The following is a 17,830-nucleotide window of genomic DNA, read 5'->3' on the forward strand; positions in this document are numbered from 1 at the left end:
TTCATCAGTTCAAAATATAACTAAGAAATGGCAGTTAAAGGGAACAGGGGAGGTCAAGAGAAGGTCTGGAAGACCAAGAAAACAACATTGCTTACCGGTAATCGTTTTTCTCGATACCCATGACGGCACCCTGTGCGACTCAGGACCTCCCATCAGGACAGGAAACCTGAGAAGATAAAAAAAGGACACACCCCCACCTAACACCAGTGGAAGAAATAAATTGTTCTCCGGGGAGAAGTGACAAAGGATTAAAGACCCCTTTTTTTTCTTTTTTTTAAATCTATAGTACTTCATATAGACCGAAATATCGGTGTCACCACCAGACATCTGAGAAGCTCTGACAGACGTCCTTCAGAACCTCCTCCTTGAGGTTCCTTTTGTTTTGCTTTCATTTTCTCATCTCGTTAGCCTCTCTCAGCTGTCATGTAGTTGCACTGATTGCATCCCTTTAAATCCCTTCCCATACTGCATCACTTTGCGGTTTATATTACTTCCTGGAGTGTGTGCATGCTGATCCTATTTCTGAGTCTTCTACAGATAAGTTTTGTTCGTTCATTTGTGTTTTCCTGTTTGCTGGATCCCAGGTGACCCTGACTCCCTCCGTATGAAGTGTAGGGAGCCGGTGGTCGTGTCCCCTCACTATTATAGGGTGTTCAGGTGTTATACAGTCGAGGTACGAGGATATGTGATCATCTACCATTGGGATTTTTGCATAGGCTGAGCAGTTAGGGAGAGAGCCAGGTCTGATGCAGGGCTCTCCCTTTTGTTCCTTAGTTTTGGATCCAGTCAGTCGGATTTTCATTTTGGGTCTTCTAGTTTCCTGTACACCTTCTGTGACAATCGGGTGCCGTCATGGGTATCGAGAAAAACGATTACCAGTAAGCAATGTTGTTTTCCCCTCACCCATGACGGCACCCTGTGCGAGATAAACTATAAGTAGAACCTAGGGGGGGGCCACAGCCTGAAGGACTTTCTCCCCGAATAAGGCATTAGAATGGAGCTGCAATCTGTAATGTTTGAGAAAGGTATGGGGGGAGCTCCAGGTAGCCGCCCTACAAATCTGAGCTAAAGACACATCAGCTCTTTCAGCCCACGAAGTAGACACTGCCCTAGTAGAATGGGCCCCGAAACCTGAAGGAGGGGAGAGACCCAAGGAGATATAAGCCTTAGTTATGGCCTTCTTCACCCATCTAGCAATAACCCCGCAGGATGCTTTTTTTCCCCCTATTCCCTCCTAAATACTGGACCAGGAGGTTTTCGTCTTTTCTCCAAGGAGCCGTAACATCTAGGTAAACCAACAAGCATCTCTTAACATCCAGGCAATGAAACCTTTTTTCCGTACTATTGGAGGGGTTAGGAAAAAAGGAAGGTAACTCAATGTCCTGGCTCCTGTGAAAATCAGAGACAACCTTGGGAAGCAAAGAAGGCAGGGGCCTGATAACTATTTGGTTATCCTGGATGACAGTATAAGGTGGATAAGCAGAGAAGGCCTGGATCTCCAAGATCCTCCTAGCAGAGTTAATAGCCAGGAGGAAAGCGATTTTAATGGACAAGATGTCAATTGGGATCTCCAATAAGGGCTCAAAGGGTTTATCGGTTAGGGCCGTCAAGACCTTGTTCAGGTCCCAAGGAGGGGAAAGAGGTCTTACAGAAGGACGGAATCTGGCAGAAAGGAAACGTTTGACCCAAGGGTGAATTGCTAATTGGTAGTCAAAAAAGTAGCTCAAAGCCGACACCTGTACTTTTAAGGTGGAGGCCTTGAGTCCCTTGTCTAAACCTGCTTGTAAAAAGTCTAAAATCTTAGGGATTTCTGGAGGACTAAATGGATCAAGGCTAGAACCTAGAAAGGAAGAAAAGACATTCCAAACCCTATTATACTTCCTGGCTGGTGTAGTTTTTCTACTGCCTAGAAGGGTGGAAACAACTTTGCTAGAAAGCCCTCTCCTCAACCAGATGTCCCTGTCAATCTCCATACTGCCAATTGAAGAATCCCCGGATTGGGATGCCATACGGGCCCCTGGGAAAGGACATCCTCCCTTGGAGGGATCACCCAGGGGGGGCTTCTGGCTAGACTTAAGAGGGTGGAGTACCAGACTCTCTTGGGCCATTTTGGGGCTACCAGGATTATGGTGGCTCCTTCCCTCCGTACTTCCTTCAGTACCTGTGGAATTAGGGAAATAGGCGGGAAGGCATAGCCGAGTTCCTGGCTCCAGTCCTGAGCCAGACTGTCTACCGCTGTAGGATTCTCTGTGTAGTTTATGGAGAAGAATCTCTCTGTCTTCCTGTTTTTCCGAGTGGCAAAGAGGTCTATAGTTGGGGCCCCAAACTTTGACACAATCTGGGAAAAAATCTCCTTGTTCAGATTCCACTCTGCCTGACTGAGTTCTACTCGGCTTAAAAAGTCGGCCACAGTGTTCTCTTTCCCCTTCAGATGTATTGCGGATAGGACCAGGTTTCTGTCTTCTGCTATTTTGAAAATCTCCTGGCAGAGGAAGATTAGGGATGGTATCTTTGTTCCGCCCTGATGATTTATATAGACCACTGTCGTTGAATTGTCAGAGTAAAAGACCAACTTTCTGTTTGAGACATCTAGAACTGCCACCTTTAGGACTCTTTCTACTGCTTTGAGCTCCTTGTAATTTGACGTGCAGGCCCGGGTTCTTAAATCCCATCTTCCCTGCCAGTATTTTCCATCTGAGTGAGCTCCCCAACCCCACGGACTGGCGTCTGTCGTTATCAGTATGGGCTCTATGAAGGACCAAGGCATTCCTGCCGAAAGGTTCTTCTCGGACGTCCACCACAGGAGAGAATACCTTGCTCCGGAGGAGAGATGAAATTTTTCCTCTAGCGTTTGTGGGAGACCATTCCAATTCTTTAAGATATCAGACTGTAACGGTCTTGTGTGGATCTGAGCAAATGGTACGGCGGGAATTGTAGCCGTCAGGTGCCCCAGCACTGCCATCGCCTTTCTGATGGATCATCGTAAGGAACGGAAAAGGATCCAAACATGTTCTATTTTTGAAAACCCTTTCTTCTGAGGGAGGAAGGTCTTCTGAGCCGTGGAATCTAGCTGCATTCCTAAAAAGGTGCAAATTTGAAAAGGGGTTAGACAAGACTTCTCTTGATTCATCTTCCACCCCAGATCCTTCAACAGAGGGCACACCAGAACCAGTTCTGTCTGTAACTGCTCCCTTGTCTGGGCTTTGAACAAAAAATCGTCCAGATAGGGTACTAATACTATCCCGGACAATCGAAGGAATGCCACCATCTCCGCCACAACCTTTGTGAAAATTCTCGGGGCTTGAGAGACCCCAAACGGGATGGCCCTGTATTGCAGGTGCAGAAGTTGGCCCCTCACTTAAACTGCCGTTCTCAAATACTTTTGTGAGGAAGAGTGAATTGGGATGTGATAATAAGCATCCTCTAGGTCTATACTTGCCATCCAGCAATCTTTGTGTAACAGTTCTATAGTTGTCCTTATAGTTTCCATCCGGAACTTTTTGTATCTCAGGAACTTGTTTAGACGCTTCAGGTTCAGAATCATCCAAAAAGACCCACTGGGTTTTCTTATTAAAAAGAGTGGAGAGTAAAACCCCTTGCCCTTCTCTTTCTTTGGAACTTGGCAAACTACTCCTTTGTCCAATAATAACTGAATCTCTGCCTCTAAAACTGTGGACTTTAGAGGATCTTTCGGAGTTGGAGTGCGGGTGAAAAAAACTTGGGGATAGGAGAGGAACTCCAACCTGAATCCCTCTGCTATCCCTCCCAAAACCCACTTGTTTTGGGTGACGTTTGACCAAGCCGGGAGAAAGGAAGAGAGTCTTCCCCCAACCTGGAGATTGGCGTCACTGCTTGTCTTTTGGTTTATTATCCTGGGATTTAAAAAGGAAGCCGCGAGTTTTTCTTTGAAACCTATCCCTCTCTTTCCTGTCGTATGGCTTGCCCCTCTGGGTTCTAAAACCCTGCTGGGGTTTACGAAAAAGGGATTCTTCTGAGGGACAGGAAATCCTCTTTTCTTGTCAGAGGCCTTCTCCAAGATGTCGTCTAGAGAGGACCCAAACAACCTATCACCCTCACACGGAAGGGCACAGAGTCTGGCCTTAGACCCCTGGTCACCCTTCCAGGATCTAAGCCAAATGGCTCTTCTTGTCGCATTTGTCATGGCTGAGGATTTGGTGGCAAAGCGTATAACATCAGTAGATGCATCTGTTAAAAAATCCGCCGCTTTTGAGAAGGTGGGAAGAGAAGCTAAGAGCTCTTCTCTAGACTTTTTCTCTTTAAGATGTGTCTCTAGCTGGTCAATCCATAGTCTCAGGGACCGGGATACCCAAGTGGCTGCAACTGCAGGTCTAAGACAAGTAGTAGAAGTTTCCCACGACCGTTTTAGATATATGTCTGCTTTTTTATCTAACGGGTCCGAAAGACAACCCAGATCATCAAAGGGGAGGGCAGATCTCTTTGCTATTTTGGCGACTGGAGCATCTACCGTAGGGGCCCTATCCCAGCTTGAGGAGACCTTTTCCTCATAAGGATATTTCCTTTTCACAGAGGAGGGTATGAAGAATTTTCTGTCAGGATTTCTCCACTCTCTTTTAATATTTGCCTGCATGTTTTCATGAATAGGAAAAACCCTATGTTTTTTAGGGCCTAATGCCTGGAAGGCCTGGTCCGCAACCGATCTGGTCTGCTTAATGTCTTCCAACTGCATAGTTGCTCTGACCGCTTTTAGTAACGGCTGCATATCCTCAGGGGAAAAGAAGGACCTCCCTGAATAATCGTCGTCCGAGGAGTCCGAATTGCTAGAAAATAACTGCCCGGATTCTCTGACTTCACTGTCGGATGAGTCCATTTCTATACTGTCGTACTCTGTGGATTTATCTGGGGACCTGGCACGGCTTTTACTGAATGCCTTGAAGGATGCCTTGATTAAAGACTTCATGGATCTAGTAAGGGTCTGGGATTGCTCCGCTACCAGTTCATCTATACACGCTGAGCATAAAGGTTTTTGATAAGATGCAGATAGGGACGTTTTACATTCCGCACACTCTTTGTGTTTTGTCTTGGAAGATGACTTTTTAGGTGGCTTAGAGATCTAAAATCAATCATATAAAACACTTCATTAGTAAATAAAAGGAACGATCTCACCCATAATGAAAGTTTTCCTTTCCCCGTCCTTAGGACCAGTACCGGACTTGCAGGCCTCAAGGGTTCCTGGGGTTCAGCGCGTCCATCTGTAGACTCCGACATGCTTGTGAGCAGGATCACTACTTCAGCACATCAAAAAGTGGTGTGCCCCCGCTGGCTGCCTGCCGCCGCATTTGTAGTTTAAAAGACGCGCCCCGGCACTCTACTTCTGGATCCTGTGCGCCGGGAGAAGCCCCGCCCCCCCAACGTCATCAGTGAAGGACGGCCCCGCGCATACGCATATGCGCACGGACGCACTGGCGCCATCTTGGAATCGGGTATGGAGAGCGCGGGGAGCCGCCTGAACACAGCCACAGCGGCTCCCCGCAGGACCGGGAGAGTGCAGGCGCAGGCAGACTTGTGGGGAGCGGCTTCCGGCACGGCCACAGAACTACCGCTCCCCAGGGATAGGTCTTCCCACGGTTCTAGCCACAGACCCCCCCCCCAGCGCTGGTGCTTCTTTGAGGTATGTCTTTACAGCAAGCCTGCTGCGCTGCTTCTCCGGAGGACAGGAAACCTGAACTGGTGTTAGGTGGGGGTGTGTCCTTTTTTTATTTATCTTCTCAGGTTTCCTGTCCTGATGGGAGGTCCTGAGTCGCACAGGGTGCCATCATGGGTGAGGGGAAAAATTTCAGAGAACTGCTCGTAGGATTGCTAGAAAGGAAATCAGAACCCCTGCTTGAGTGCAAAAGACCTTCAGGAAGATTTAGCAGAATCTGGAGTTGTGGTACATTGTTCTACTGTCCAGCGACACCTGCACAAATATGGCCTTCATAGAAGAGTCATCAGAAGAAAACCTCTCCTGTGTTTTCACCACAAAATTCAGTGTCAGAAATTTGCATAAGAACATCTAATCAAGCCTGATGCATTTTGGAAACAAGTCCTATGCACAGATGAGGTTAAAATAGAAGTCTTTGGCCACAAATAGTAAATTTATATTTGGAGAAAAAATGGCATAGAATTTCAAGAAAAGAACACTTCTCCAACCATTAAACATGGAGGTGGATGAATCCTGCTTTGGGGTTGTGTTGCAGCCAATGGCACCAGGAACATTTTAGGGGTAAAGAGAAGAATGGATTCAATGAAATTCTAGCAAATTCTGGAAGCAAACATAACACCAACTGTAAAAAAGGTGAAGCTGAAAAGAGGATGGTTTCTACAAATGGAGAATGATCCTAAACACACCTCAAAATCCACAACAGAAGATCTCAAAAGGTTCAAGCTGAAGGTTTTACCATGATCCTCACAGTCCCCTGATCTGCTGAAGGTTTTACCATGGTCCTCACAGCGCTCTGATCTGCTGAAGGTTTTACCATGGCCCTCACGGTCCCCTTATCTGCTGAAGGTTTTACCATAGTCATCACAGTCCCCTGATCTGCTGAAGGTTTTACCATGGCCCTCAGTCCCCTGATCTGCTGAAGGTTTTACCAACGTGGCCCTCACAGTCCCCTGATCTGCTGAAGGTTTTACCATGGCCCTCAGTCCCCTGATCTGCTGAAGGTTTTACCAACGTGGCCCTCACAGTCCCCTGATCTGCTGAAGGTTTTACCAACGTGGCCATCACAGTCCCCTGATCTGCTGAAGGTTTTACCATGGCCCTCACGGTCCCCTTTATCTGCTGAAGGTTTTACCATAGTCATCACAGTCCCCTGATCTGCTGAAGGTTTTACCAACGTGGCCCTCACAGTCCCCTGATCTGCTGAAGGTTTTACCAACGTGGCCCTCACAGTCCCCTGATCTGCTGAAGGTTTTACCAACGTGGCCCTCACAGTCCCCTGATCTGCTGAAGGTTTTACCAACGTGGCCCTCACAGTCCCCTGATCTGCTGAAGGTTTTACCAACGTGGCCCTCACAGTCCCCTGATCTGCTGAAGGTTTTACCAACGTGGCTCTCACAGTCCCCTGATCTGCTAAAGGTTTTACCAACGTGGCCCTCACAGTCCCCTGATCTGCTGAAGGTTTTACCAACGTGGCCCTCACAGTCCCCTGATCTGCTGAAGGTTTTACCAACGTGGCCCTCACAGTCCCCTGATCTGCTGAAGGTTTTACCAACGTGGCCCTCACAGTCCCCTGATCTGCTGAAGGTTTTACCAACGTGGCCCTCACAGTCCCCTGACCTGAAAATCTGTGGATAGACTTTAAAAGAGCAGAGCATGCAAGACGCCTAGGAATCTCACAGAACTGGAAGACGTCTGCAAGGAAGAATCAATGAAAATCCCCCCCAACAAGAACTGAAAAACTCTCGGCTGCTACAAAAAGCATTTACAAGCTGTTATACTAACCATGCAGAGGACCCGAAGCAAAACTTTTACTTTTTTGTTATTTTGAAAATGTAAAAGATGGAGAAAAAAAAATAGCTTTTGCTTAAAATGCAAAAGTTTTGTAATGTGTCATCTTTTGCCTTTTGGAGATTATTTGATCTTCAACTTACTTAACTGTTCACAGTAACAGTAATTTTGACCCAGGTGCCCAAACTTTTGCATGCAACTGTTTCTATTTCTCTATCACCATCTCATATATATCTACTGTATCTCTATCTAATATATAAAGCTGAGTGTATGTATGTCCTGTAGGAGAGTCCCCGGAATAATAATGGACGGACGATACGTGCCACCAGAGGTCCTGGCCTCGGTGGAGTAAGAACCGGATCATTGCGGTTACAGCGGCGAATGCTGCTGGCGCAGCGTGTCCGGGCCGGTTCTTACTGTTCCCCACGGCCAGCCCAGGTTTTTGGTGGAGCTGGGCCTTTAAGAACCCAGCCTGCTGATGATGGGGGTGGGGTGTGTCTTGCTGTGCTGGAGATTTACACAGATAGAGTGAGTGCTGGTGAAGGAGAGTCTGGGCGCAGCACACATTGAAGGATAGCCCTGGGACCTGTGGTGCTACGAGCCGAAGGGGCTCTGGCCAAAGGGAGACAAAGGCAGGTAGCTTACAAGCCTGCAGAACTGCTGTGGTCTGTCCAAAACAAGGTGACTCAAACCTGCTGTTTATTTTCTATGGAAGGACTTTTGTTTTATGCACTTTTGTTTTATGTGGATATGCACCTGTGTGGTCTGCACATTGCCTGTTATGCCGTTGGTGTGAATAAAGTCACAGTGTATCACAAAGACTGTCTGTGATTGCCTCAATACTGCCGCCGCTACCGTAGCCTACCACGAGCACATCCCCACAATTGGTGGCTTGGAGCGGGCATTCCTGCAGTGAGGCAGGCCTGAGGCAAAAGTTGTGTTGGACTGCATGTCATATATCAGGCCTGCAAGTTTTATGGTTCCTGACAAGATGGAGGAGGCCATTAAGCACCTGATTCAGAGTAATGTACAGCAGCAACAGGCATTGCAGGCTCAGAAGGAAAGACATGATGAGGCTATGTGTGCACAGCAGCAAACAAACAATCTCCTAATGCAGCAGCTGGTAGCCATGCAAGAGTCGGTGCGAACATCCCTGCAAGGAGTTTCAACTGCGACAACCCCGACTGTGTCTACCGCCAGGGACAAAGTCCGATCCGCCCTGAGGAAAATGGGTCCGGGAGATGATATAGAGGCATTCCTGATGGTATTCGAAAGAACCGCGGAGCAAGAGAGGCTGCCGTTGGAGCAGTGGGCCGAGGTGGTGGCGCCTTTTCTGGTGGGGGACGCACAAAAGGCCTATTTTGACCTCAGCTGCGATGAGGCCAAGGACTATGAGAGGCTAAAAACTGAGGTGTTGGCCAGGTTGGGGGTAAACACCTATGTGCGAGCGCACAGGGTGTATCAGTGGGTGTTTGCCGAGTCCCGACCCGCCCGGTCACAAGCCTATGACTTACTTCACCTAGTAAAAAAATGGCTTCAGCCTGAAATATTGAGCACTTCTCAGATGGTTGAAAGGGTCGTGGTCGACAGGTTCGTGCGTACCCTCCCGAGAGCCATACAGCGCTGGGTGGGACAAGGCGATCCAGGCAACCTGGAACAACTGGTTAGCCTGGTGGAGAGGTATATGGCCACTCAGGATTTGGTGCGGGACTCAGCGGTACTACCGAAGTCACGTCAGCCCCCGTTGCCGACCCGGGATCCTGAAAAAGGGATCCCACCACATAAGGAGGGGAGTGGATCTCCAGTCCGTGGGAGGAATACCCTGGGGAGGAGGGAGGCTGCGAGGATCAGATGTTGGCATTGTCAGGACTGGGGACATGTGGCATCCAACTGCCCTAGGGCATCCGAACCCATGGACTGCGGGTTCGCTCGCCGGTCCTCTTTTTATGCCCAACCGGTGTATATAGCTGACCCCCTGCTGGCGGCGGACAACCCTCCGGTGTGTGATGTCGTTGTTAATGGACACTCCGTGCAGGCCCTGCTGGACTCTGGGAGCCTGGTAACTCTGGTCCATGAGTCGCTGGTAACGGAAAAACTCCCAGAAAGGCGAACCCGTACCATTGTCTGTATACATGGGGATCGCAGGGAGTATCCCACCACTAAGGTTACCCTGGCAGTGTGTGGAAAGGAGGTACCACATGTCGTCGGGGTGGGGAGACGGCTCCCTTATGCCGCAATATTGGGGAGGGACTTTCCCCTGTTCTGGACTTTATGGAGGAACGGGTTGCCTACCTATGGGGAAGGAAAATGTCCAGGTCCCGAGCCCGAGGACCCCGAGGCAGGGACCCCAGCTGTAGGGGTCACCGTAGAGGAGGTAGAGTGTAACCCTGACCGGTTTCCCCTAGAAGTATTGGCGGGTGAGACAGTAGAAAGTTCGTCCATCCTGGATCTGGAGGTACCCCGAGAAACCTTCGGGACCGCACAGCTCCAGGATTCGACGTTATTGCGGGCTAGAGAAGGTGTGTCGGTGGTTAATGGTGTTGCCCAGCGTCCCGGCGCCGATACCGTATTTCCTCACCTGGCCTATAACCAGGACCTGTTATATAGGGTAGACAAGGTGAGGCAGGAGGTGGTGGAACAACTGGTGGTGCCCCAGCCTTACCGGCGAATGGTCTTGGATTTAGCGCATGCGCATGTGTTGGGTGGTCATCTAGGGGTTAAGAAAACGCTGGAGCGAATTCTACAACGGTTCTATTGGCCTGGGATATATGAGGAAGTCCGGAGGTTCTGTCAGTCCTGTCCAGTGTGTCAGCTGACTAGCCCCCAACCTCACTATCGCAGTCCACTGGTACCTATGCCCATTATAGAGGTGCCCTTCGAAAGGATCGCCATGGATCTGGTAGGCCCCATTATTAAGTCAGCCCGAGGTCACCAACACATCCTGGTAGTGTTAGACTAGGCCACTCGCTATCCGGAGGCGGTCCCATTGCGCCATACGTCGGCCAAGGTAATAGCTAAAGAGCTCATGAGTATGTTTGCCCGGGTGGGGATACCAAAGGAGATTCTGACGGACCAGGGGACACCCTTTATGTCCAAAGTAACAAAGGAATTGTGTAAGCTATTAAATATTAAACACCTGCACACGTCCGTCTACCATCCCCAAACCGATGGGTTAGTAGAACGGTTTAATAAGACCCTGAAGTCCATGCTAAAAAGAGTCGTGGCTAAGGACGGGAGGGATTGGGACTTACTGTTGCCCTATGTTTTGTTTGCGGTACGGGAGGTGCCCCAGGCGTCCACGGGGTTCTCGCCCTTTGAGTTGTTATATGGGCGACATCCCCGTGGGCTACTGGATATCGCTAAGGAAGCATGGGAGCAACAGCCTACGCCTCATAAAAGTGTGATAGAGCACATAGGAAAAATGCAGGACCGAATAGGGGTCGTGTTGCCGATCGTCCGTGAGCACATGGAAGCGGCACAACTGGCCCAGAGTCGGGTATATAACCGAACCGCCCGGGTAAGGACATTTCACCCGGGGGACCGAGTTCTTGTACTCGTGCCCACGGTCGAGAGTAAATTCTTGGCCCGGTGGCAAGGACCCTATGAAGTTAAGGAGAAGGTGGGCCCAGTTGATTACAGGATATACCAGCCAGGGAGGCGGAAGCCCGAACAGGTATATCATGTGAATCTACTAAAACCTTGGAGAGACAGAGAGAATTTGTTTGCAGACAGCCCGCCCTCTGTCGGGACGTCAGGGAGTGACCCGGGGTCACCAGGTGTTCCGGAGAACGCCGCTGGGGTGACGATAGGGGACGGACTGTCGACCAAACAAGCACAAGAGGTGAAAGAATTTGTTAGTCGGAATAGGGACGTATTCTCTGACCTTCCTGGATGTACCACCTTGATCGAGCATGACATCATCACCGAGCCCCGGGTGAAAGTCCGCCTAAGACCATACCGAGTGCCGGAGGCTCGGCGACAGGCCATTTCGCAGGAGGTAAGATCGATGCTACGTCTAGGGGTCATAGAAGAGTCAAAGAGCGAGTGGGCTAGCCCGATTGTCCTTATTCCCAAACCGGATGGTTCATTACGGTTCTGTAATGATTTTAGGAAATTGAATGAGGTATCAAAATTTGACGCCTATCCCATGCCTCGGGTAGACGAGTTGATCGAGCGGCTGGGAAAAGCCCGGTATTTTTCGATCCTAGATCTCACGAAGGGCTACTGGCAGGTACCTCTGACGGAGGCGGCAAAGGAGAAGACGGCCTTTGTCACCCCGGAGGGGCTTTTTCAGTATAGGGTGTTGCCTTTTGGGTTACATGGCGCTCCGGCTACGTTCCAGCGTCTGATGGATGTCGTCCTCAAGCCCCATCACCAGTATACCTCCGCGTATCTGGATGATATAGTCGTGTTTAGCCCAGACTGGGAGGGTCATTTGTCAAAACTTCAGGCAGTGATAGATTCTCTAAGGAAGGCGGGGTTAACTGCCAACCCAAAAAAATGCTCGGTGGGACTAGAGGAAGCTCGCTATTTGGGGTATGTGATTGGACGCGGAGTCATTAGGCCCCAAGTAAATAAAGTTGAAGCAATCCAATATTGGCCCAGGCCTCGTACGTCCAAGCAAGTACGGTCATTTTTGGGCCTGATTGGGTACTACATGAGGTTCATTCCCCATTTTGCCACCTTGGCAGCCCCGTTAACCGGCCTCTTGAAGGGTAGAAAGTCGGTGATGGTTCGCTGGGGGGAGAAGGAGGAGGAGGCGTTCTCCCGTTTGAAGTCGGCCCTATGTGAGTCCCCAGTTCTGGTGACGCCCGACTTCAAGCGGGAGTTTGTAGTTCAAACAGATGCCTCGGGAGTAGGACTAGGGGCTGTGCTTTCCCAAGAGCTCAACGGGGAAGAGCACCCCGTGGTTTTTCTAAGCCGCAAGCTTACCCCAGCAGAAACCCGGTATAGCATTGTGGAGAGAGAGTGCCTCGCCATCAAGTGGGCACTCGAGTCTCTCAGATATTACCTTCTGGGGAGAAGGTTCCGTCTGGTGACCGACCACTCCCCTCTCCAGTGGATGAGTCGGGCTAAGGAGGGGAGCGCTCGGGTTACCAGGTGGTTCTTGTCCCTCCAAAACTTTAAGTTCACTGTTGAGCACAGGGCCGGCCGCTTACAGGGGAACGCAGATGCCCTGTCCCGGGTACACTGCTGTGCGTGTGTTCACCCCCTCAGGCTTGAACGGTATGTTCAAGCCCTCAGGGGTGAACAAAGGGGGGGGATATGTAGGAGAGTCCCCGGAATAATAATGGACGGACGATACGTGCCACCAGAGGTCCTGGCCTCGGTGGAGTAAGAACCGGATCATTGCGGTTACAGCGGCGAATGCTGCTGGCGCAGCGTGTCCGGGCCGGTTCTTACTGTTCCCCACGGCCAGCCCAGGTTTTTGGTGGAGCTGGGCCTTTAAGAACCCAGCCTGCTGATGATGGGGGTGGGGTGTGTCTTGCTGTGCTGGAGATTTCCACAGACAGAGTGAGTGCTGGTGAAGGAGAGTCTGGGCGCAGCACACATTGAAGGATAGCCCTGGGACCTGTGGTGCTACGAGCCGAAGGGGCTCTGGCCTGAGGGAGACAAAGGCAGATAGCCTAGAAGCCTGCAGAACTGCTGTGGTCTGTCCAAAACAAGGTGACTCAAACCTGCTGTTTATTTTCTATGGAAGGACTTTTGTTCTATGCACTATGTGGATATGCACCTGTGTGGTCTGCACATTGCCTGTTATGCCGTTGGTGTGAATAAAGTCACAGTGTATCACAAAGACTGTCTATGATTGCCTCAATACTGCCGCCGCTACCGTAGCCTACCACGAGCACATCCCCACAGTCCGCTAAAGGAATCCACACCGTCGCATTTAGAATCACGAAATTTGGCACACAGGTACATCAGGTGTCCAGGAAGGTTTTAGTCTCAGCTCTCTAGCACGTACCGTTCCTGAGATATTCCCAAAAAATTCATTAGGGAATAGAAGCCTGGTCACATGACCCTTATCAGCCAATAGAAGCTCGCAGGTTCTTAGTCTCCACATACACACAGTTTTACACCAAGTTTCCATAACAACCCAGCCATTTTTCTTCACTGCTGTAGGTCAGCTTTAAAGGGGGAGGGCACTGTGGATGACACTGTTAAGGTTGCGGAGTGCTGTGGAGGTCGCAGTTAAGGGGGGAAGTAGGATGGCCATTTAGGCCACCCTCAAAAGACGGACTTAAAAACCCCACCCCCAGGTCCCTCTAAGCCATGCCCCTGAATCGGTTAGGCCACGCCTCCTCCCACACTGCAGCCGACGGGGATTGAAAAAATGAGCTCACGTTCAGACAGCACAGTGCTGCGGTCTGAGAGTGAGCTGTTCAAAAGGACATCCCTGTGTCCGTCCAGGCCCTGAAAGCCGGACTGTCTGGCCTAAAACCAGACCTCTGGCCACCCTAGGGGCAGGCTGCTGTGGAGGTCACAGTTAAGGGGACGGTCCGCTATGGTCAGTGTTAAAGGGATTCTGTTTTGGGCTATAGAGCTGCGGACATGCATGTCTAGATCGCCGCTTGCATGTCCGCAATATACCGGTCCTATAGGGCTGTGTGCTTTTATTTTCTTTAAAAAAGGATTTCAGAGATATGTAAATTAGTCTTGTAGGTGCCCAAGGGGCTGTACTAACCTTCCTGGTGCCCAGCCACGCCCACCTGTGAAGGAGCCCAGCAGCGCCTATGTCCTCCGAATCTCCTCCTTTCATCACCGATAGATTGCCGTAATCTTGCGATGCGGAAGATTACGGAAGGTTCATATAGCCCCTTGGGCACCTACAAGACTAATTTGCAAAACTTGGCGACAGAATCCCTTTTAAGAGGCAGATTGCTGTAGAGGCCACTGTTAAGGGGACGGGGTGTTGTGGAAATCACTGTTAACGAGACGGGGTACTGTGGAGGTCACTAATAAATGGACGGCAGCTGTGGAGGTCACTGTTAAAGGTATCGCTGTGGAGGTCACTGTTAAAGGGATCGCTGTGGATGTTACTGTTAAGGGAGCAGGCTGCTGTGGAGGTCACTGTTAAAGGGGCGGGGTACTGTAGATGTCACTGTTATAATGGATACTGTCAATATCCGACACATAGAAACATTAAAAGAAATAGATGAAATATACCCGTGTGAAGCCGGGTCCTTCTGCTAGTCTATCATATTTCCACAAGCTGTGATCCGTTTGGTGATTTGAGAATCCACACTGACTTAATTGCTTCTACAATTTATACTAATAGAGGTTAACCAGTTGGTGGCTGGATAAAATATAACAAAGTCCAGTCACTTTGTTCCTGGGGCAGGAAGTAGTTGACAGTGATAATTGCCGGGCTTCCCTGCCAGGGGCAGCTCCTCCTCTTCCCTCTTTCAGCTCTTACTGGTAACCAATCACAATGAAGTAACCTCTTCAAGGACAATCTAACAAACAGGGAGTAATCTGCCTCCACTGACATGACCCCTTTACTCCTCTGTGGCCATGTCAGGGGATTTGGCTTCTCATACCTTCAGACTCCCCTTCTTGCAGTATTGGGTCACTATACAAATATTGGGGGCTTCAATGCAGATGCCGAAGAAAGTGATCAGGTTCTCGTGCTTCAGCTCGCGGATCTGGAATGTGATGGACACAGAATTACCATTTATAAACAATTAAAAAGAGAATTCTACAATTGCAAATCTTGCTGAAACGACTGGATACAATTGTATGCAGCTGAAGATTCTTAAAGGTACACACACCCTTAGGCCACAGCACTGTGTCCATATTGCAGTCTGGGAACCACGGATCCACAAAATATGGACACTTTCCAATCCACGCGTGCAATCCACATTTTTCTCACTCCCACAATACATTCTATAGTTTGCGGATTGAACACGGATGCAAAATACGGTCATGTGCATGAGGCCTTAGAACTTCTCAATCTTGTCCACTTGTGACTATAGCATGTGAGTGATCACTAATGGGACTGCAAAAACCATATACAAAAAATGTCTCACCATACGGAATTCCTTCATGACGGACGGCTTCCTGATGTGAGATATGGCTGTTTGGTCGGCGAGATACTTAAGGGAAACAATATTACCCTAAAATGCATAGAACAAAGGTCTTTATCTCAATTTTATTCCATGGTATGCTCCAGTCACCTCCAGAGCAGACTTCAAAAATCATGCATCCAAGAATATGATCTGTGAATGCAGCTCTGACTGTGACTACAGGACATGACAAGTACATGATGCACAGAGGGGTCAATACCTGGTAAATACCGATGGTGCAGTAAATTATCTCTTTGCCTTGCTTGTCCATGAATCCGGAGCTCTGATTGCTGGAAATGTTGCCGCTGGACCCGAGACTCTCCAGCCCCTTGGATGGAGTGCTCAAAGGTGTCCCAAGAATCATCTGTGGAAAGCAGAGAGAAGGGACAAGCCCACGTCCACCATCAAACAGCCATTAATATTCCTTAAAGGGGTCATCCAGGGTTTAGCAATGACGGCCAGTCCATAGGATTGGATGAAAGGTCTCAAATAGCAGAGAAGGGAGATATTGCACTTCTGGTGACGTCAACCAGCCCGGTGTAGACTGGAGCATCGCTAGTGCTCTTACACGCAGGACTCTAATTCATGCACGTAAAGGAGCGTCTCTGAGACACCTCGTTAAGTCACCGACCAGAGGAGATTACATTCATGATTTAGTCTTCACTAATGGGAATCGGGTGTCTGAGGTTAAGGTGGAAGAGCATTCGGGTTCCTGTGACCTCCAGCGTTCATACAATACTGTGACAGTGCCAGACTTTAGAAGGAATAATTGTAAGAAAATGGGGGGGGGGGTGTAAAAAAACAAATTTAAAGGGTTGGCCGGTCTCTAATATTGATGACCTCAGGATAGGTCATCAATATCAGATCAGTGAGGGTCCAGCTCCCGACACCCCTGCAAATCAACTGTTTGAAGAGAACGGAGCGCTGCATTCTCTTCACTGCCATCAACATTGCGTCAGCAAGCATTATCATTACAGCTCCTCTGTCCCCATTCACAGAATATGTAATGTATGTACACAGTAACTCCAGCAGCAGAATAATGAATGCAGCTCTGGAGCATAATACAAGCTGAAGATTTTTTTTTTCTTTGGTATAGGTATTTTATCGGATAGGAAGGACAGCTGTCGTCAATTTATGTAAGAAAGTCACAGGTTAATGCACAAGCCCATATTTCCAAAATACTGTAAGTTGCAACTCTCTGCTTCTAGCATCACTTACCAAAAGTGATAGGGAAGGGGGCTCATCATAGCAGGAGGGGACAAGGCGCAAATGATCGTTCAAATCTATGCCAGCTAGCACTAATAGCGCTTTACAAATCTTACCCTATCAGAACACTATGTGTGTTCTTCTAGGGCCCCTAGGGAGGGTAGGCATGATAGATGTAGTTGCAAATAGCAAATGTTAACTGGACACAATACTAAACTGGATACACTATGGACACACTATGGCACTCTGTGGGCATTGTAGGGCCCTATATAAAGCATGGCATGTTCTGGGCATTGTTGCTGGGACACTGGGTCCACTTACACTGAGCTTAAACAAGTACACGTATCTCAAAAATATGTCATATACTGTAACTTCAATGTGAATGAAGGATATAACTGGGCATTGTTTGGTTACTTTTTGCCTTCATGTGAGCACTGCCAGACACTGCGTAAGTGAAGCATGACATTCTGAGCAACCTGGCATACTGAATATACTTCCTTATGGCAATGCAATGCATGCTCTACCTATCTGAGCACTACATATTTGAGCACTATTTATGCTTGCACCACTTATCTTAGTACTTTATGTGTGCACTACTTATCTGAGCACTACTTATCTGATCAGTGCTTATCTGAGCACTATTTATCTGATCAGTACTTTTCTGGACACTATTTATCTGATCAGTACTTATCTGGGCACTATTTATCTGATCAGTACTTATCTGGGCACTATTTGTGCACTACTTATCTGGGCACTATTTATCTGATCAGTACTTATCTGGGCACTATTTGTGCACTACTTATCTGGGCACTATTTATCTGATCAGTACTTATCTGGGCACTATTTATCTGATCAGTGCTTATCTGAGAATTATTTATCTGATCAGTACTTTTCTGGACACTATTTTTCTGATCAGTACTTATCTGGGCACTATTTATCTGATCAGTACTTATCTGGGCACTATTTGTGCACTACTTATCTGGGCACTATTTATCTGATCAGTACTTATCTGGGCACTATTTGTGCACTACTTATCTGGGCACTATTTATCTGATCAGTACTTATCTGGGCACTATTTATCTGATCA

The 17,830-nt window shown here is 48.7% G+C and overlaps 1 protein-coding gene across 1 annotated transcript in view; it reads right to left on the reverse strand.

Moving 5' to 3' along the window:
• Positions 1-17,830, reverse strand: part of LOC122942046 (guanylate cyclase 2G-like) — a 105,894-nt gene that overhangs the window by 41,452 nt on the left and 46,612 nt on the right. Inside the window, exons 9-11 of the mRNA XM_044299539.1 lie at positions 15,758-15,901; positions 15,502-15,588; positions 15,013-15,117 (exon numbers count right to left, since the gene is read on the reverse strand). Of these exons, the coding sequence (XP_044155474.1) occupies positions 15,013-15,117; positions 15,502-15,588; positions 15,758-15,901 (336 nt within the window). The remainder of the gene's footprint in view (positions 1-15,012; positions 15,118-15,501; positions 15,589-15,757; positions 15,902-17,830) is intronic.

Source organism: Bufo gargarizans, chromosome 6 (genome assembly GCF_014858855.1).
Source record: "Bufo gargarizans isolate SCDJY-AF-19 chromosome 6, ASM1485885v1, whole genome shotgun sequence".
NCBI classification, from domain to species: Eukaryota; Metazoa; Chordata; class Amphibia; order Anura; family Bufonidae; genus Bufo; species Bufo gargarizans.